Source organism: Periplaneta americana, chromosome 3, assembly GCF_040183065.1.
Source record: "Periplaneta americana isolate PAMFEO1 chromosome 3, P.americana_PAMFEO1_priV1, whole genome shotgun sequence".
Taxonomy (NCBI): domain Eukaryota; kingdom Metazoa; phylum Arthropoda; class Insecta; order Blattodea; family Blattidae; genus Periplaneta; species Periplaneta americana.
In genome coordinates this window covers 150,033,737-150,056,631 of record NC_091119.1, presented here as the reverse complement: position 1 = coordinate 150,056,631, position 22,895 = coordinate 150,033,737, and the positions used below count along the sequence as shown (strand labels likewise).

The 22,895-nt window shown below is 34.7% G+C and overlaps 1 protein-coding gene across 9 annotated transcripts in view; it reads left to right on the top strand.

Moving 5' to 3' along the window:
- Positions 1 to 22,895, top strand: part of stac (C2 and C2B_Munc13-like domain-containing protein staccato) — a 194,607-nt gene that overhangs the window by 89,716 nt on the left and 81,996 nt on the right. The window contains exon 1 of one of the 9 annotated variants that reach the window (XM_069821795.1): positions 2,194 to 2,326. The exons of 6 other annotated variants lie outside the window; for them this stretch is intronic. In XM_069821795.1, the coding sequence (XP_069677896.1) occupies positions 2,274 to 2,326 (53 nt within the window). In that variant the 5' untranslated portion in view covers positions 2,194 to 2,273. Of the gene's footprint in view, positions 1 to 2,193; positions 2,327 to 15,977; positions 16,061 to 21,474; positions 21,695 to 22,895 lie in introns of those variants that run through there. 2 more of the 9 variants (XM_069821792.1, XM_069821790.1) reach the window with 2 other exon arrangements.

Genomic DNA, 22,895 nt, shown 5'->3' with positions numbered 1-22,895 from the left:
ATTGTACGATCCCAGTAGTGGCTTGATTCGTTAATGACCTTGGTGTGGTCAAACAGTATTTTATGCTCCTTTTCTATGCTGTGTTGCGCCACTGCAGATTTTTCCGGGTAATAGAGCCTCAGGTTCCTCTTATGCTCTTTGATTCTGTCTTCTATTGTGCGCCCAGTCTGCCCTATGTATACTTCGCCGCAATCACATGGAATCTTGTAAATCCCCGGTGTCCTTAGGCCCTGACTGTCTTTAACCTGACGTAGATGACTCCGGATCTTAACTCGGCTGATATCCCGCGAAAACATATTAGCGAACCAACGCCGAGAAAGCCTCAAATCATACATATTTTTTGTTGTTGTTGACATCGGGATTAAAAGTACAGTAAACAAAATTTATACGATGAAAGAGTAATGGAACGGAGAAAAATTCTCTCCGGCGCCGGGATTTGAACCCGGGTTATCAGCTCTACGTGCTGATGCTTTATCCACTAAGCCACACCGGATACAACTCCGACGCCGGTTAGAATCGTCTCAGATTAAGCTCCAACTCTTGGGTTCCCTCTAGTGGCCGCCCTCTGCACTACGTCATAGATGTCTATGAACGCAGGACCGAAGTCCATACATGTGCTGAGGTGCACTAGATATGAGTGACTAGTTGGCCGGGATCCAACGGAATAAGCGCCGTCTTAAATCACGAAGTGATTTACGCATATCATATATATATTATTATTTTAATGTACCGAAGTACATATGATATTTCCATGCAGATATTGTGCGTCATCATACGATGAAAGAGTAATAGAACGGAGACAAATTCTCTCCGACGCCGGGATTTGAACCCGGGTTTTCAGCTCTACGTGCTGATGCTTTATCCACTAAGCCACACCGGATACAATAATAATATATATGATATGCGTAAATCACTTCGTGATTTAAGACGGCGCTTATTCCGTCGGATCCCGGCCAACTAGTCACTCATATCGAGTGCACCTCAGCACATGTGTGGATTTCGGTCCTGCGTTCATAGACATCTATGACGTAGTGCAGAGGGCGGCCACTAGAGGGAACCCAAGAGTTGGAGCTTAATCTGAGACGATTCTAACCGGCGTCGGAGTTGTATCCGGTGTGGCTTAGTGGATAAAGCATCAGCACGTAGAGCTGAAAACCCGGGTTCAAATCCCGGCGCCGGAGAGAATTTTTCTCCGTTCCATTACTCTTTCATCGTATGATGACGCAGAATATCTGCATGGAAATATCATATGTACTTCGGTACATTAAAATAATAATATAAACAAAATTTAGTTACCTCTGATGAAAAGTAGAAATAATACGAATAACTAGGGTAGTTAAATTTTGACGTAAACGACCAGTATATTTTGTCTCAAGTTGTTTTCTTCGGAGACTGTGTTATTTTAACCCTTAGGCGCGCACGTTCTTCTTGGTAACACGACCAGGCGCGCGGCGCACACTGTGCACCACGCAATTTTTAATTAAAAACGGCCTTTTCAATAATGTTAACTGGATATTTTTATACACTTTACTATTATTATTATTATTATTATTATTATTATTATTATTATTATATTTTAATACAAAGTGACCATTGGAATGGAGGAATAGGCGCGCGCAGAAGAAATAGGAACTTATCCCCTTCACACACAACCGGAAAATCACGGCATGGCGCACACCGTACGCTGCCGAGGGTTAAGTGTTGTAAATTTACAACATGAAGTCATGTAAAGAATATTTAAGTCCTTAAAATTCCGTTCCACTCAGAAAGTTTAAACCTTTGATTCAATGGCAAGCATGCTAGCCAATAGGTCACAGAGAACAACTGCTTCTTACTAGACTTGGAGGATAAATTTTCATTTCATCATTTTACAGATAAGATTTTCAGTAAATATACATCAATTGCAAATGAAGTTATGAAATTAACATTTTAAAAATTATGTTTCATTTGAATTCTTGACGTATTATTCATATTATAAGCATATTCGAAGACATTGTAATCAGAATAGATCTAAGTAAGTTTAATTAAAACTCTTTAAAATCATCACCGGGTCTCAAAAGTTCGCTAGTAGGAAAGATCGCTTTTACTTTGTTGAGGAAACCTTGAAATGTGCACTTTATATGTTATTCGTGGAATCAATAGTTTTGTTGGAGCGCCTCATGACCTGCGCCAAGCTTTCTTCTCTTGGTTACGCCCTGAGTCTGGGCCGATGAAACAAACAAAATGGAGTGGAACACATTGTGTTAAAGTACTACCAAAATATAGCCGTTTTAATGGCATGTCCTACTGTGTCACTATTAGCAATTTCTGTTGTTGATCCGTGGATGTAAGTACGTAAGTGATAAAACTGTCTCATTGTTTTACACTAATTTATATTGGTACTTACTGACCTTGCGAAACAAAGTGTATTTTATAACCTCACAACGAAATGGCGGCTTCAAGGAATGAAGGTTTAAACTACCAACTTCTGAGCATAAAGTGAAAAATATTTACAGTTATTCAAGACGTTTATTATGCCACTATTGACTGACGAAATATATTTTAATATGACGAACAAATATAATTACTTCCAGTGTTGTCCCAAAAACTTTAGTGATGTGAATTTTTCTGTTTAATTTATAATAATTAAACTCTATTAAACAATTTTCTCAGTCTTAATTTATCATAGGTGATTACTTTATCCCAGCGGCTTATTTCAAGTGTACATGTAATGCGATAAAATAAATGTTTTACTTTTGTGATTGAAAATCGTTGTAAAAAATTGTAAAATGAATTTTATTCATTGTATTTCTAAGATTAGAAATGGTAACATTAAAACTCCTAGAAACGGTTTCATTAGGCCGAAAATTGAATATCTTACAGATTCTTCCAGAAGTTAAAGGACACCACTTCAAAAGAGATATTTCACACCTTCATACTTACGTGAAATCCCCTGATGTTTATAAAAGGACCAAATGCATGTGAAAAATGAAGTTTTTTACTGCAAACTCAATCTCTCTATCTTCCAAACTGCGAATTATATAACAATTTTTCTGTTACGAAAACTTACTGAAAAATTACATTTTTTGTAGGAAAACAATTAATTATTCCAGAATGGATGTATTGAGATCGATTAATTTTGGGATAGAGTTATAAATATTTTCTTCTTGTGCAAATATTACTTTTTATTTAAAAAAGTTGTGACACCCCGTTCACGAATTAAAATCCAGATTTTTTCTTTATTTTCTTTAGGAAAAATTGACATTTTCTGAAATTCTCTTGAGTTTGAAATTCGCAGCAAATTTACCCGTGACCGCCACTGTCACTTACATCATAACATTAAGAGTTGTTAAAACTGGTCAATCAGCTTATTCCCTCCACAAACCACAAATGAACCAAAAATATAGCCATCCTAACCAAAAACGCTATAATTATACATAAATAAAATAAATTATATCATTAGGAGGACTTCCCCCATTCTTAGGATTTTTACCAAAATGAATTATTATTCAATATATAATTATTAACGAAATAAACTTTATTATTTCGTTTTTAAACAGTTGTGGAGTTGCTACAAGTTTGGAAAGGTTAGATTTCTTCCTTGAAAAAAAAAAAGTGAAGATGAGTCGAAATTCAGGAGTGTGGACTTGAAGTTGCAAATTATTGGAATGTGGAAGAATGAATTGAGATAATATCTAACTCTACCCCAAAATTCATTGATCTAAATGCATCCATTCTTGAGTAATTAATTTTTTCCCACAACAAATGTAATTTTTGAGTAAGTTTTCATAACAGAAAAAGTATTAGATTATCCACAATTTGAAAGATAGAGAAATTGGGTTTGAACTATTCACTAAATATCTTAAACCAAATCTGTTGATATTAATAGTGAATTCTGAAGAATGAGTGATCTGATATACACAATAGGAATTCAGTGCTCGATCTTGCGCAGCGAACACTTAATAGGTGTGAGTAATGGAAAGTAGGTGATGTGAATTCAATGAAAGGATATGTTATTATCTTGTTTGAAATTATTGTAGGAATAAGTTATTCAATCGCGGATGTTACTCAAGAGTTATCAAAGTCATTCTAAAGTACGTACACAGATATGATTAAAACAACCTTTACTTATTTTCTATCCAGACATTGAATATCTGCTTTTCCTAATGGTTGTTCTTGTAATATTGTGTTATGAAACGTCATTACGTCATGAATAATATTAGAACATCAAGTTAAACATGGTTACAGATTATTTCGAACGGTTGTTTTGGTGCAGTCATCCGACTGCCTTACGATAGAGATTGTATTGTAATGCACGGTCCAAGTAATGTAAACGGATTTCGATAAATTTGGGTGTCTTCGTATTGGTCTAGCACAGCGGTTCCCAAAGTGTGGGTCGCGACCCTCAGGAGGATCGTGTAAGGGGTTGAGAGAGGTAGCGAGATGATTTACAAAATAAATCAAAAAGTTTCTTATTAACATTTATTTTGTATTTAGAAACATAAACATAAACAATATTGAACATAAGAAAAAAAATGTTTCAGTAGTTAGGGCCTATAAAGTACTGGTAAAAAAAGAATTAGCCTAATACGATTAATGTGCCTGTTTTTCAGAAAGTAGCTCTCAAATCTGAACTCAGCATTAATTAACCCGTTAGTTTTATCTGTGGCTGTTATAATGTTAACATCTTGGCCTTGCAAACTATTATTCAAAACGCGTTAAGTCCATTTTTTAATGAAAGGACTGGGCTAATAGATTTTTATCCACCGGTCTACGGACTGAACTTGTTTTCAAGTGATATATACAATAACACAACCTTTTAGACTAGGATTGGTGTTGTTTTGGAAGAAAAGAAGCTTAAAATATGATATAAATCTAAAGGAAAAAATTCATATACCCATAGTATATGTATAAATAATAAAAATGGCCAAATGGACTGAGTGAATTTTGGAATTACATTCTTTAATTGGTAAATAGATTTGAATATATTTCGATTTCTCGTCCTGTATGTTAAAAGTCAGGTAGGCTATATTAAAAGTTCTGTTCTTTCCAACACGTTCCGTGTGATGAAGAGTATTTTCATATAACGAACTCATACCTTAACAAATTTTGCTGAGAATACGAGTTTGCAACGCCTTTCCTTTGATGGAACTGTTACCGCAGCGCCACTGTGGTAATGATAATGATTTCAAGTTCTAGAAATGATGTTTATCTAATATTTCGTGTAATTCTTGCACCATATACGTATAATATTCAATTTGGTCGTTCTTTGGGTGGTAGGCCTATCCACTAATTTTGAGTAAAATTATCATTATTTTCGATTTTACAAGGATTTATATTTTTCGAATGGGGTTTAGTACCGGTACTGCAGGGGTCCCGCCTTCAGAAAGTTTGGAAACCACTGGTCTAGCATCTACTAGAACATTTTCAACTATTTTTTAAAACCAAGATGGACATACAAAGTACTTTATAAAACTTGGTCCTCAGCCGCTTTGTTCACCAAAATCTCACCGTTTATTCTTCATCAATTTAATAATAATAATAATAATAATAATAATAATAATAATAATAATAATAATAATAATAATAATAATATCCCGGTTGGTCCAAGCGGAATTTGTGGTGGACTAAGACGGTGCTTGGTGGTACGTTCCCGCGGGATACTCCCGACATTTCACCATTGCTCCATTAATCGTTGTCATACGGTGCTATGTAGGCTAGTTTACTTCACGTGGTGTGTCGAGGACAACGCTAAAGCGGCAAAGAGAACTACAGCTTCAACGCGTCACTTCTAGATGGAGACGTATGGGTTAATTACGCAGGATCAAGTAGGCTACTTGCCATTCAAGAAAACAAAGTATGTTGCGCCTAATATGTGATCATCATTGTCATAATTATTATGACTACGGTTCTAACAACATATAAATTAGCAAACAAAAGGATTACTAATAATACAGTATTTGTGATCGAAAAAAAGTATTTTAAAAACTACCTAATAGAAAAGTAATGGCCTAAAAATTCTTTGTTATGTAAATTCTGAATATCAGAAAATAACTTATTACTAGGAATGAAGAATCCTCGCTTATAGTAAAAAATCTATATATATATATATATTATAACAACATTGCTGTTTATAGTTATTAAATGACGACAAGTATAGGATAAACACTTGCAAAGGTATTACACTATATTTTTGCTTAATCCAAAACATTCAGCATTTGAAATTTTATATTTTGTATTAAACAAAAAGTTAATATACCGGTAATACAATAACAACAGTTCCTTTTGTCTTTCCAACACACCAGTAAAATAATTAGTATGTAATAATAATAATAATAATAATAATAATAATAATAATAATAATAATAATAATAATAATAATAATAATAATAATATCTAAAATATTATATTATATAAAAAAGACAATCAGGTAAAATACTCAGCTTGGTTATAAGAAACGAATTAAAATTTTAAATGTTTAGCAGATGAACGATTTGTGATGACTGAAGCAGCATTGTGGAAAGTTTTCTACAAGTACTATGTTTGTCTATAATTTAATATATTACTCTTATTATTATTACTATTACAGTATTATTATTATACTGTTAATAATGAAACCTAAAATATTGTCAGTTGTCCCCTTAATATATAATGTATTTTATTATCATTATTATTATTATTATTATTATTATTATTATTATTACTATTACTATTATAGTATTATAGTATTATTATTATTATTATTATTATTATTATTATTATTATTATTATTATTATTATTATAGTGGTAATAACCAAACCTAAGATATTATCAGTTCTCAGTTTTACCCTTAATATATAATGTATTTTATTATTATTATTATTATTATTATTATTATTATTATTATTATTACTATTACTATTATTATTACTATCATCATCGCTATTTTTCTCTATAGGACTTTAATTTAACTTGTATTATTTTTGTCAGTATTAGTATTTTTGTGTCTATTTGTGCTCTCTGGTATGTATGTATGTATGTATTTATTTATTTATTTATTTATTTACACTGCAAGTGGGCAAGGACCCGGTGGCAGTGGTATACACAATATAAACAATACACAATAAAATTACAATACACAATACAATTACACAATACACAATACAATTATACAATACACAATACAATTATATTGCCTACACAATGCAAATACACAATACAATTTTACACAATAATTACAATTAATAATAATATATAAAATAACCTGGGGCGGCCGGGTAGCTCAGTTGGTAGAGCAGCTGGCTACGGACTGAAAGGTCCGGGGTTCGATCCCAGGTGGTGACAAACTTTCAGAACGGCCCCGAGGTTCACTCAGCCTCCTATAAAATTGAGTACCGGGTCTTTCCTGGGGGTAAAAGGCGGTCAGAGCGTGATGCCGACCTCACCACCTCATTCTAGTGACGAGGTCACGGAAAGCATGGGGCTCTACCTCTATGCCCCCAAGTGCTTTCATGGCATGTTACGGCGATACCTTTACCTTTACCTTTTATATAAAATAACCTAATTAATAAGTGAACCTAATTTTACAATACAACCTACATATGTATAGGCCGTACATGAGTTTCATATCCCTACATAAGTTTCACATGGTAGGATGGAAGAAAAAGGCCTTAATATCGTCAGATTAATGAATGAATCAATGAATGAATAAATAAATGAATAAATAAATAAATATTATATAAAAAAGACAAACAGGAAAAATACTCAGCCTGGTTGTAAGGAACGAGGAGATCGATTTGTGGTGACTGAAGCAGTGATGTGTAAAGTTTTGTACAAGCATTACATTTGCCTATACAGTAATTTAATGTATTATTATTATTATTATTATTATTATTATTATTATTATTATTATTATTATTATTATTATTATTGTTAATCCTTTGTTGCCAAATCATTAACTTTTAGTCTCACAGTAGTAATTCTAGGATTACAAATAAGGGATATTTCACCTTACTTTATTTCATATATAGTATGTTCCAAACATATTATTAAGGGAGAAGAGTTTTAATCGATCTAGCTATGATTTAGCCTTGAGGAAACGGTTGCATTGCATCCGCACGTTTTTGCATTGCTGATTTCCGCCAGGTGGAGATCTCACTTACATAATCGCTAAAATAATATAGCCTAGTGTTCAGTGTGAGAATTGAGTTTTATATGGCTTCGTGCAGTTTCAATTGCAACGTCGTAAATATGAGTCGTAGAAGCTTCCTGTTATAATTAATGACAATCCAAAGGTGGTTCCAAGGATAGCCTGTGGGTAGCACGGCAGACTTGGGCGATCTAGTCACGCTCACACGCCTCATTCCAAATCAGGTGTTCTGGTTTGAGAGTTTCTTCAAGCGAAGTAAAATTAGAGATGCTTAAATTAGGTCCAGTGCGCTTTTAGCCTAACTGTAATTATTTGGCAATGTTATAAAAAGTATAATGCTAACAAGAAAGAAATAATTCCACAGAGAGGAATATAAATCACTACATCAATGCAAAATAAGTATTGCACGATCTTAGAAAAATAGTTTTATCAACAGTAATCTCACTAGACGTTTTGATTTATCTAGAGAAAATCAAAACTCTAGTGGGATTTAATTGACTATTACACGATTAGAAGTAACGAAGTGCTCCAATACAATAAAATATTAACTGACTTACGAAAATACAACTGTCTTCAAATGTATTATTGTACCATCTCAACATTACAAATTTTACGCTAGATGCATGCTAGATGGCAGTAGTGTGTTATGATTAGCTGTTATCTTGCTATCAGTTGTGCCAACTATGGAATCTTCATTGAACTCTGTAGACGATTACTAGCAATGCCTTCTCGATCTAGATCACGATGGCAGTGTTACTAGTTAAGAAGGCTTTGTTGATTCAGTTTCATTTTTATTAAAACAGTTTCATTCCACTTCAATTATCCGGATCCCAGTAATCAACGTCACTTGACAGATGATTTTAAATAAATCTTAATATTAAACAATCTCTGATACGTGACTATCCATAATATCATATAGCAGAAGCTATAACATAACCTAAATAATATAACAAGTGTTAGAAAAGTTTTAATTAACGACGATGACATAAAAAACATGAATAATTTTAAAAGGAATTTATTATTGAATGTACAATTTTCAAATTTGAATGTTTTAATTCAATTCAATTCAATTCAATTCAATTTATTTGGCCATTAGACTTACAGTTTTAGGTTTCGTCAGAATACATTGAAAAAACATATAAATACATTTTAAAAAACACTAATAATAGAAACAGTAAAATTTAAGTAATACAATGAAAACATGAAATAATTTGAAACTTTTAAATTGAAGAAAACTAACTAAATTGCAATTAAACTTATTTATTAAAATACAATTGCATACAAATTTGTGTTGAAAAACTCAGCAACAGAAAAATAATTGTAACTAATCTAAATAACTTTATTTATTAAAAAACAATTTCGTGTGAATTTATGTGCAGAAACTCACCTACAGAGTAGAAAGGATTAATTAAAAGCCAATTATAAAATCTAGCTTTGAAACTATTGGTTGGTAACTTATAATATTGCTTGGGAAGCTTATTATATAATTTCATCCCCATGACAGAAAAATTTGTACTAGTTTTATGTAATCTACAGTATGGAATATTAATTTGTTCACTATTTCTAATTTCATGATCATGTACATTGGCTATTAATGAGTAATTGTCTATATTTTGTCGAGTGCAAAGGACTAGGTCGTATATATATATATATATATATATATAAATTTATGACAGTTAATATCTGTGATTGTTTGAAAAGAGGTCGACAATGTTCAAGATAGTTTGATTGACATAGAATTCGAATGGCTTTCTTTTGAAAAATCAAGACGCTCCCAATTTTGCTACCATTTCCCCAGAAAATTAAGGCATACCTAATTATCGACTGAAAGAACGAAAAGTAGGCACATCTTAAATAATTTTGAGAAACACAAGTCACTAATTTCTTTAATAAATATATAACTCTTGATAATTTTGTGCATATATATTCGATATGTTTTTCCCATGTTAAACTGGAGTCTATAAAAAGTCCTAGAAATTTGGTATAGTTTTGTATGTTGTCCTTTTTTATTACATGATTTAGGGTAAAAGTTATGTTGACAGTCTTTTCTTGATTAAGCAAAAAACCATTAGATTCAAACCATAAAGCCATCTGTGATAGAATATCACTGGTTAGAGCATGTAAATCATTCAGAGTAAAGCTAGAACATAAGAATGTAGTGTCATCAGCATACATAATTGTTATAGCTTTAATGAATTTAGGAAGGTAATTTATTGCTACTAAGAATAGCAGTGGACCAATTATTGAGCCTTGTGGAACACCATAATGTATACTGGAGAGACTTGACCAATTTTCACCTATTGAGACTAATTGCCTTCTGCCATGAAGATAGGTTTTAAAAATATTTAGTGCATTCCCTCGAATACCATAAAATTCTAATTTTGATAGAATTAAGTTGTGATCAACGCAATCGAAAGCTTTGGAGAGATCACAAAACACAGTGGTTGGTGGTTCAGTTGATGTTATATTGGACGTGTGGAACTCGTTGATATAGGCCTACATGGTGTATTCCTCAACTTATTCATGATTTCCGAATAGTGCTCTTCATTTATTTGTAAATAGGATTTCAGGGAAGATGCATAGGTATGACCAGTGATCTTTATTAATTCTTGTTCTTGAATGCCAATGAGAGTCATATTTCAAACTGCTGTGCATCGACTGGAGTGGTTTGTAATTTTCTGTTTTTATTTATTTAGTTTTTTTTGACGTCCATACCAGCGCAGTTGAAATGTTAGCAAACAAAGAAACAAATGCTAGGGACGCTATAAAATTAAACAAATGCTAGGGACGCGATAAAATTGTGCGATAAGCAACCATGCTTGGTTGAAATACGTCCTTTCGTACCGTTTTATTGGTCAAAAGTAGTATGACGTAGTAAAAGTGTAATAGTCACACAGATAACAGTCCCAGAAAGGAGGCAGTGCGCATGATCAGACATACAACTAAACAAAAATAAATTTATTATCTCAACTAGTCCTTCTCTTGTGAACCAGGTCGCAACAAACTTTCAATGTAAATGTGCAAAAATGCGACAACTACATTGGACTTCAGAAACGAAGATGGTAATAGAGAAAATGAAATTAGAGGTGTGTTTCAACCTATGTGAATTTAAATGAAATGTTACTGGCATGGGCAATGTTCAAAAAGGTATTCAGCAATAGATGTTCAGGAATGGGTTTCATAGAATTGGTGAAATTCATGTACAGTAAGTTAAGTGAACAGTTTCTTCTAATTGATTTATATAATTCCATCGTATATTGTAAACTGTGAGCGAGGATTTAGTTGCAAGAATCGTGTAAAAACTGGAATTAGAAACCACCTTCCAGTAAAAAGAGTTAGCAGTCTGCTAACAATAAATCTTGAAGGACCTACTCGTAAAGAATTTCAATGTTTAGAGTACTCATAAAATAGCGCACTTTAATGTGATGTAAATTCAGTAGTAATTGATTCTAAACATACCTACGTGTAATGATTTACTTATACAGGGACTACATTTTACTTTTACTACAATTATTATTGTACCTGAGTTTTTAATGTACTTCACTCCCACCCCTTCTACTAATGACGTTCCAACTGTCCTGCACACAGAGCCAAAACCGCAGTGAGTTAGTGAGTATAGTATGTTTCAGAAATATGTTCGCGTTTTCCAGTGACGAAAGAACTTTCAATATTGAATCATATTTTCGCACAGGTACTGTCGTCCGTTTGCCTACGTCGCATCCCGATTTCCCCCACTTGCTTCTGCTCGCCCCTCTGTAAGGGCTAGTGGCTGGGCTGTCTTAGATCTTTTCTGAAAACAATAATTTCTGTTAGGAATTGGACGTCTACTTAATATTATACAACTGTTTAAAATAATTTAAATAAAAGGGCCTTGTTGAGTAATTAACTGTCACGTGATTTTCCGCCTTTCTACGATCCTACGACATAACCACTTGGAGGACAGTAGATAGCATGTCTAAATAATGTTATCTGTGCGGGTCGGGCAGAAGTGAAGATTGAATTTACAGTACGTAAGGTACTCTTTTATAGAGTAGGTACAGAATTATTCAACATGAGTTACTAGTACGGAGAATGAAACAGGTAATAATTTGAATTAGATACAATAGTCTATCGTGCGATAATATGCACAAAAGAACTGAAGCCTGCATCGAAATGAACGGCCACCATTTTCAAAAATGTGTTTAAATATCCATATTATGATTATTTTTCAATTTAACTTCACTCTCTATATTGTAGCTAATGTGCTGTAGACAGTATAATATACACTGCATAATGAATGCATTCGCATGGATAGCTCAGTTCGTGAGTAAAAACACTTATTGTTAATACAGTACTGTATTTTGATTAAACAAAAACCTAATGAAAATTTGTATGATTTGAGGCTTTCTCGGCGTTGGTTCGCTAATATGTTTTCGCGGGATATCAGCCGAGTTAAGATTTTGGAATGCTCCAAGCTTTCGACTTTCGACTGAAGATCACGGACCGAGGACGGCAACCGATTCCAACCGGCGGAACAGGGCTCGCCGCCCGCCAAACTTCACGCAGTAATCCCGGGAGGGGCGGAGCTTACGAGCGATGACAATTCCCGGCCCCGGATTGGCCGATCCGCCAACCAATCCCGTTTCACCTGAGACAGCCACATCTATATAACCTTTCGACTTTCTGTTCGGACATCACTTCCCTGAAGATGGCTGCAGAGATAGCAGTCGAAAGCTTGGAGCATTCCAAAATCTTAACTCGGCTGATATCCCGCGAAAACATATTAGCTAATGAAAATTATCAAACTCAAAATTACGATATTTCCTAGTTTACGTAAATGGATGAACTACTTTTCTTCCCTCCTGTACCTAGTAAAGTGATGTGTTTGTATTTTACGCCAGTATCGTCGAACTCCAGTCGTGGAAGGGGGTAGCAAACGGTGTTTCCGGTTCTCGATCCGTTAATTCAAAGGTATAGCCAGGTTAATATTAAAAATGTTAGTAGAAATAAAATGATGTCCCTGTATAAGTATATATCTAGTTCTAGAGTGTGGTAAGATGGATTGAAAGTAATAAAACTCCAAGAAAAAATTATATAACTCTTTGTTTTTCCATAGTTTGTTAATTTTATCTTTCTGTAAAATTATTTATAATATTGCGCAAACTTTTCGCAATATGCACAAATATAATTTTACTCAATTCTATGCATTGAGCCAAAATGAAATGTTCAATTTCATAATAATAAAATCATTCCAGTTGTAATAATTTTATCTTCAATTTCCCGTTTGTGCATTTTTGCGACAATTATTTATTTTCTAGCTTAAACCCTGCCCTATAGTCTATACTAGGTACCAGTATAAATTTAATAACCAAGACAATGTATTATTCATGTTCACATGAAATTCAGGTATTCTAAACAGCCTAAGTACGAACTGCTATATAAAATGTGAAAGAGATTGGCTTACATGGAGTCTTTGATGGAGTTACAACAGCAGGGCCATAAATAGTTTTGGACCATCCACTGTGGTCAAGGTCGTAAGGCCACATGATATTCAGCAGCGTGGGTGTAGCCTCAGGAAACTTGTTACGGTTCGTCGGAGAGGCCTTGTTCATCAATGTTTATTTATTCTATTTCTCAAATTAAGATGCCTATTTTCTAACACTAGCAGTGTTAAGTCGCGACTGACATAACAAAGACAGAATTCTTTGTTGTTAGACAACTGGATTACCTTCAAGGATGGTAATTCGGTTGACTTGCAGAAGGTAGCGACGACGTAGGATTTTGTAGCAGCCGCTCAGAAATTCTGTGAGGCCGGTTTGTTGTTTGTTTTGTTTCCGAAATGTACGATTTGATTGATAATTTTTATACACCGGTAATCGGGTTTTTTTTTCTCTCTTCGATCACCTTCTTCCAGAGGCAGCAGCGTCTGCATGGAGTTTCAAAGGGCTAATGCTCGCCTAAATGTGACCGGTGGCAACCCAACATCTCCATCTGTAAGCTATTGAATAAAAATATTTAAAGTGCGCTAGAACTTGTTTCAGAACACTTCCCTCCCAATTTATAAACTCGTAAATCATTAATCACTATTACATTTTGAGCTCAATTTTTTCTTAGCAATTAAGCCTGCTTCGCAGCTTTTCTTATCGCTAGGCCTACTTATAAACGTACAATATATACATATTTTCTTCTTCTTCGGCTTTCCTCCTCAGGAGATCGTCTTTTTCAGCTTCCACAGATATTGGTATTTCCCAACCACCATGTAAGGCCCCTTTCATCCATTAGGTATTATTTCATGATTTTCTTAGGCCATCTGTATTGCCTACTAGTGAAGGTTGAGTAGCTCAGTTGGCAGAACAACTGGCTGCGGACTGGAAGTTCCTGAGTTCAATCCCGGATGGTGACGGGGCTCTCGTTGCCAAAACGTCCAGAACGACCCTGAGATTCACTCAGCCTTCTATCAAATTTAGTACTGGGTCTTTACCGGGGGTAAAAGGCAGTCAGTGGGTGGTCCGATCACACCACCTCATTCTAATGCCGAGGTCAAGAAAGCATGAAGTTTTAGTTCCATGCCTTCATGGCGTGTATAGAGGATACCTTTACCTTTATTTTTTATCCATACTGGTAACCGCGCGTTTGTCTGCTAATTTGAATCTGTATTCGGACGTGGGTTCGATTACCGCTTAGGTTTTTTCGAGGTTTTCCCCAACTATAAGGCGAATTTCAGATAATTGCATGACGAATTATCGCCCTCATCTCGCCAAATGCCATCTGATAAATAACCTAGTAGTTAATGCACATTAAATAACTTAGGCCCCACTAAAAAGATACAATTCCGGCCGATTTCGATTTTTTCTCATATTCGCAACATTTTTCCGATGACTTGTTGGGGACGCACGTTGAGTTCTGGCCAGGCAATATGTGGAGATGTCTCCGAGCAGCGAATCTTAGTCAAATGGTGTACGTAAGAAAACGCCTAGCCAGGGGCATAATAGCTCAATATAATGTACGTAAAGTCTCCCCTTTGATTCTTCTATTTCTTTATAATTAAACTGTGGTTTCACTATACGTACAGCTGAAAAATCCACGCTTTGGGGATGATAAGTTCAGGTGTAATCCTCAGGATTCGGCCTAGGGACACAGAGTAACCAGTATGAGGTTTAGAGTACACGGAGTATAAATGACGTCATGACCCGTGTGCAGTCACCCGACTGCAACAGCACAGGTGGATCCGTAATGTGCAATACCGTTGTGTGTAGGTCAATTGCTGCTTGGCTGCGGTACGTGTAACAGGCTTCGGCGTAGGGACACCTGATTGAAGGTTACAGCTCACGTTAATACTTTAATGGCAGACATTTATTGCCTCCACTAGGAATGCACTGTATATACTGCATCTGTACAGAGTGAAATATATTTTGTGTCTACTATTACATACTGTTTACATGTTGAGACACGAAGTAACGGCGCGCTCCATCACCCACGCCACTCGACCAACACTATTGTCTGTGCATTCTGAACTTCATGCGTTTCTGTGCCCAGGACCGAAGCCTGGTAATCCTAATGTGGTATAACTTCTGTCTACCCCAGCAACCTTCATCTTACGTGCGCCTCTTGCCTTTCTTCTTAAACAGAAGTGAACGACATGTCAATATTAATGAGATGACAGTTGTTGTCACCACGTGTAGCATGCCTTAAATTTACGTATGATTTATACTTATGCGTATCTTAAACCGACATCTAGCTAACATCTGCGCTGCAACTAGCAGTTGGCCTCTGTGACGCGTCTCGTGAGTTTCATTTTTCTGTTCGCAGAACATGCCTATAAACATTTGGAAAACACATTAGTCGAGTGCTGTTTTTACGAAATTAAATCGAAATCTTCTGGGGAGGAAAGAAGGCATCATCACTATGCTGCGAGAGAGTGCGTGGGATGTGTTTCTGAGGGTTCTGAATTTCGAGTTGTATGTGTGTTTAAGGTGCGAAGTCAGATACGTTGTGGTAAATCTATTTACTTACTTAATGATTTATAAACCTCTGATTGAGATTCTGGCTGATATGTACATCTATTATCAGGTAGTACATCTCACTTGACGATATGTGTCAGAGGAAGAACAATTGCGTGTGTATATCTGATTACTGATTAGTGTGTAAGTTATGTTGCTAGACTAGACGGCATTTCGGAAGGCGGTCGGCTGCTAAATGCGCCGTAACATTTCTGGCATGTGACGTCACAAGCTTGTACAGTAGAACCAATCGGAGTCAGTCTGTAACTAGTACTTCCCGAGTTCTTATGTTCGCGTATGGGTGTTTCAATACATTGAATAAGTAAAACTAACATTTACTATGTGTGTGTAAGATAAATAAATGGAAGGAGAGACTGTAAAAAGACAAGTATTGCACAGGCAGGCGCGGAAAATAGTGTTTAAAGTGTATAATTATTTTTAAAACGTTGACGAGCAGAACGCTGCCGGCCTCTTGATGCTGGCTGCAACGTTGCCAACGCGCAAGAAACGACTACAGAAGCATGTGGTGTGGGATTGAGAACCATATGAGGAATATTGTTAGTGAAGGAAAGAGGGTTTGTTTGGTGTCATGCTTACAGTAATCAACGGCTAAGGTCATTATTGTCTTTTGATAATTTAAATTCTCTCCTGCGCTTTTTGTATTGCAGTATGATGTGGCAATGTTGTACGCTGCCTTGCTTTCTCTATCTGTCTCTCTCGACGCAAACGCTAGCAGACTACCGCCTTCCGAATTGCCGTAGACTAGTTAGCGATGTATACCATTGAGGAGAAAAGGAACTAGCCAGCCTACTTCAGTGTCTCCTGGCTTAGTTGCCTCTTGAGTGAAGCATTATTGGTGTCACTTAAGAGGTTCAAATGTCTTCGGACAGTTGATTGAACAACAATGATTTACATTATGTAGTCTATTTACTTCTTCCTTAATCAATTCACTTATCTTCTATTTACCTCTGTATTAATTTATCTTGTAACATAGCTTAAGTCGCCTTCGTAAATTATATCAAAGAGATAAAAATGGAAGTAGTTGATCTCAGGTTCGAACCTGGGACCAGTTACGCCACGGTCGTTTATTTTACCACTACTCCACGACTATTTTAGTGAAAACCTCGAAATTGATCTTTTGTAGCATCGCAATAATTTTTATTCTTCGTACTCATTAAATGAGTTTCTTGTTTCAAATCCAAGTTATGGATGTTGAAAATGGGTTTCTGATAACGTTTATCGAAACGTTTCAAATTTTTGAGGCTGTAAGTTACGTTAGAGAGTATTGATAAAAAATAATGCGTGGATAACTTATTAATGAAAATCCTACAGACAAGACAGTCTGCACTCCGTGTTACGTCAGCACCTAGGATTCTTAAAGAAGACACAATGTCAGCGGTGTGAGTGGGGAACCTCGCCATACAAAACAATGAATATTTATTCACATGTGTGCTTCTGTAGGCGGCTGCGTTCGTCATATCCTCTGCAGTCTCTTGTTGCGAGAAATAAGTTAACGATGCAGTAGTGGCCATGATTACTCGAGATCTTATATTATACATATGATGGAGAATCTCTTACAAATAAAATGAAAGATCATGAGCTAGACCTAGAAGGACGGACGAAACACTGCGCTCTTGAGAATTCATGATGGAAGACAGACGAAGGTCGTAAGTAATATGCGGCCAACGGACGAACCGTTTTGGAAGAAGATCTCTGCTGTAGGTTTGTCATCACCAGTTTGTAGTTAAATTACAGACCTATCTATCAACTTTCATGCATAATGCGCGGGTCATACGCATTAACATGATAATCTCCGGGACTTAAAAATGATTGCATAACTTACATGTTTATTAATGATATGTTTTCGTCACATTATCATTATTATTATTATTATTATTATTATTATTGTTATCATAATAATTATTATTATCATTGTTATTATTATTATTATTATTATTATTATTATTATTATTTTAGTAGGTTATTTTACGACGCTTTATCAACAGCTTAGGTTATGTAGCGTCTGAATGAGATGGTGATAATCCCGATGAAATGAATCCGGGGTCCAGCACCGAAAGTTACCCAGCATTTGCTCATATTAGGTTGAGGGAAAACCCCGGAAGAAACCTCAACCAGGTAACTTGCCCCTACTGGGAATCGAATCCGAGCCACCTGGTTTCGCGGCCAGACGCGCTAACCGTTACTCCACAGGTGTGGACTATTATTATTAATATTATTATTATTTACTGGCTTTTAAGGAACCCGGAGTTTCATTGCCGCCCTCACATAAGCCTGCCATTCGTCCCTATCCTGAGCAATATAATATCCAGTCTCTACCATCATATCCCACCTCTCTCAAATCCATTTTAATATTATCTTCTCATCTACGTCTAGTCCTCCCCAAGGGCCTTTTTCCCTCCGGCCTCCCAACTAACACTCTATATGCATTTCTGGATTCGCCCATACGTGCTATATGCCCTGCCCATCTCAAACGCCTGGATTTAATGTTCCTAATTATGTCAGGTAAAGAATACAATGCGTGCAGTTCTGCGTTGCGTAACTTTTTCCATTCTCCTGTAACGTCATCCCTCTTAGCTCCAAATATTTTCCTAAGCACCTTATTCTCAAACACCCTTAACCTATGTTCCTCTCTCAAAGTGAGAGTCCAAGTTTCACAACCATAAAAACAACTGATAATATAACAGTTTTATAAATTCTAACTTTCAGATTTTTTGACAGCAGACAGGATGATAAAAGCTTCTCAACCGAATAATAACAGGCATTTCCCATATTTATTCCGTGTTTAATTTCCTCCCGAGTGTCATTTGTATTTGGTACTGTTGCTCCCAAGTATTTGAATTTTTCCACTTATTCAAAGGATAAATTATTATTATTATTATTATTATTATTATTATTATTATTATTATTATTATTATTATTAAAACGAATATCCTCTGCTAAATTCCCATCTCCCGCCTTTCATCTCTCGTAGTTAGGCAGGTCTAATGTTACCCTATTGTCAAGAATGTCGTAAGAAGTTTAGTTCACTATTTCGCCGATACGGCTAATACTTGGTCGCATAGTAAGATATAGACCCAGAAACAAAATTTGGGCCACCTAGCCCAAATTTTGTTTCTGGGTCTGTACATACGTATATACACGCATACATATATGCATACATACATACATACTGTACATACATTCATAGCCTACATCAGAGTGCTGCATTGGAGTTAAATCGCTCACTTGAACTCCGTCGAGTGTCGCACCCTCGAGTGAGATACGATCGGTCGTGATACGCTCGTAATAAATAGAAGCACAGTACAAGGTCATCTCACCGACATGTCTTATCTTGTATGGAAGGCGAAAGATAAGATACACATACGTATGTTTTGCTCACACGGTAAAAATAAGGCTTTATTTTCTGCGTTTATGACAAACGTTTAATGAACAGTCAATGGAACGCACCAAAACAGGAATATGAAGTTATAAATAAAATAGTATGAAAAACTGATATACAATTATTATTGGTAATTAATAATTATTCAATATTTGATTTACCACATATATAATATGATAGGTCCATATATAGTGTTCCACCTATATACTGCGACAATGTAGAAACGTTTTACAAAATATTATTGATATAGCAGTAGCTATATTAATAATATTAGTACAGAGATAACATCACAGAAAATACAAATAAAACGAATAATCATGCTGCACAACTGTTACAGACGCAAAGATTGATTACTAATTATTATTAGAGATTATTATTATTATTATTATTATTATTATTATTATTATTATTACTACTACTACTACTACTACTACTACTACTACTACTACTACTACTAGAAAACTTAATACGGTTCTTGCATTATCGTGATTGTGTTCTCCGTTTATAATAATTACATTTACATCCAATAACATCTATCAGATGTGGCAAAAACAAAATCACTCCTGTGTGGGGGGGGGGGAACATTTACCTACTATGTTTATATTACATTTTAAAGCAAGTTTTGTAGTTGTACTATGGAAAGGTTAGTTAAACACTGCAAAGTTTTGAAATGATAAGCATCTATTATGTTACTACACAGTTCATTACTGTAACAAGAACGAATGTCTAACGCTCGGCTTATACCGTTCGAGGATTTATCGCTCGTGACAATTTTACCCAACATGCATGTGGTCTACCTATCGGATTATGCTATGAACTCCATGAACTACTTGGCGCTCGAGCGAAAACGTCCGATGCAGACCTCTGGCCTACATACATACATGCATGCATGATACATACATACATACATACATACATACATACATACATACATACATACATACATACATACATACATACATACATACATACATACATAAGCCTACATAATAAGACACTACCTTGTTGCGTGGTCTTACGTTCGAACTCCGTCTAGGCCTCTAGGGCATGGATGTTTGTTGTAGGCGGAGGCCCGTCTTGTTCACCCCTAGTCTAGGGTGTCCTGCAGAGTGTCTGGCTAGTGTTATGTTACAAATAGAGTACGTATGTAATAAACGAGGAAATACTGACAAGTGGAGAAACCCAGAAACATGTCTGGAAGTATAGGCTACACATGTACTAAATTTGTTGTTTAAGAAAATGCATTTGAAGGATAATAATCGTTTGCTGGAATAAGCAGTGCTTGAACAGAGAGAAGGGATGATTATGCAGTTGGGGAAAACCCCCAGTTAGTTTCTTCACAAACCACGGCATCACACCTAAATCTGTAGTAGCCTACTCAGAGAATGCTAATTTACTGCACCTCAGCAATTCTGAACAGTCACTTTGGATTTAATAATCAGAATCGCTTTTTGTATTGCTATGCAATAGCACTGTAAATATTCTATGAATGCGAAATACGAACTAAGAATGCTAGCAATAGCGAGAATGGGAACTCAAAGTTAAGAGATCTGTTTTATAATCTGTAAAGCTTTTCTTACTTGGTTATTTAATGACGCTATATCAACTACTTATTAAATTATTTAGCGTCGATGATATTGGTGATAGCGATATGGTATTTGGCGAGATGAGGCCGAGGATTCGCCATAGATTATTTGACATTCGCCTTACGATTGGGGGAAAACTTGGAAAACACCTAACCAGGTAATCCGCCCAAGCGGGAATCGAACCCACGCTCGGGCGCAGATCTGGATCAGAAGGCAAGCGCCTCCGCCGACTAAGGTACGTCGGTGGCTCATAGGATGTTGGATTGAGTTACACAAAGACCAGTTTCATAAATGATTTAAAAGAAGTTCACTGTGTAGCAAGGCAGCAAGGTCACAAAATTTTACTAGCTGCGTGGCGACTACCTCTTCTGCAAGTGGTTGGCGTCTGTGAAGAGTCTTTCCCTTTGTTCGTCCGGTAAAACATTCGTATAAAACTATTGTATAAACAAATTAAGTCCTACTCTTTTTAAAGTATTCTTCGGAAAGTTTTCTTGTTAAGTAATTGTTCGACGGAAATTAAATCTGAAGTCTTCGGAAGAACAATAGCGTCACGATGCCTCCATCATCTGACTGGGATGCAATTTTGTCTGTTTTACATTTCCACTTTCAACTATGTTTAAGGTGCGTTGTGATGATTTCTTTATTTATTATCTTTGTTAATTAACTTCTCTAAATTAAGTTATTTATTTTACTATTAGTCTCCATTTTCATGTATTAATTGATTTGATTACTTATTTACTCACGTATTTACCTACGACTATTTTTATTCGTTTATTCATTTATTATATTAGTGTTATTATTTATTTATATGTTGTAATTATGTTTTAAATTATTGCTTAGGTATTGTCTTCCCTTAAACACTTGTAATTCAACGTTAATTTAATTATTTATTTAGTTTTTCGTTCATTTATGGTTATTTTATTTGTTGATTAATTTGCTAATTAGTTACTATTATTTTTTAATTTAGTACTAACATCTGGTTTATTTTATTGTTAATCTCTTTCCTTTAAACATTTTTATTTATACGTTATCTATTTTGATTACTTACTTATTTCATATTTGCGTATGGTTATTTTTATTTGTTAATTTATATTTATTTAATTTATTAATTAACTTTTCTTGTGTATTTATATTTAATTGATGATTTACTTATAGTAATTTATTTTACTCTCAACAAAGTCCATAAATTTTTTTATTTCTTCATAATTTGATTACTTGTTTTTATATGTAGATATTTCTATTTATTTATTAATTAATTAAACTATTACCTACTTGTTTAACCTATATGTTTGTGTTTAATTTTTTATTTATTTTTTTACTTATTTATCGATTATTTTTATTTATTTACTTATTAATTAACTTTTCCACATTTATTTTATTATTAGTCTTTTCTTTATACAGTTATTTCTTAATTAGTTTATGTACACTTAATTGTTCAGACTATGTATTAGCTTTGGTTGCTTTAAACTTTTCGTTTATTATAAGCTATTGATATGATATATTTTATGTAATTTCTTGTTTTGGTTATTTATTGATATTTTGTCAGAGAAATTCGGAGATGAGGGACAAAAGACTAACTGTGTGTAGGAACATGTTATAAACATTGTAAAATCCGCTAAATAAATAAATATTTTATTATACATTAACTTATTTATTATACTTAAATTCATATCTATTTACATTTTTATCCATTTAACTACTCTTAATTTAAGACATTTTTCTACGCATAGAAACTAACACGATAATGATAACCAATGACACTATGATAATTGACTCATGTCTTGAGAAGTTCGTTTATTATTTTTATAGTCAGTCCAATGGT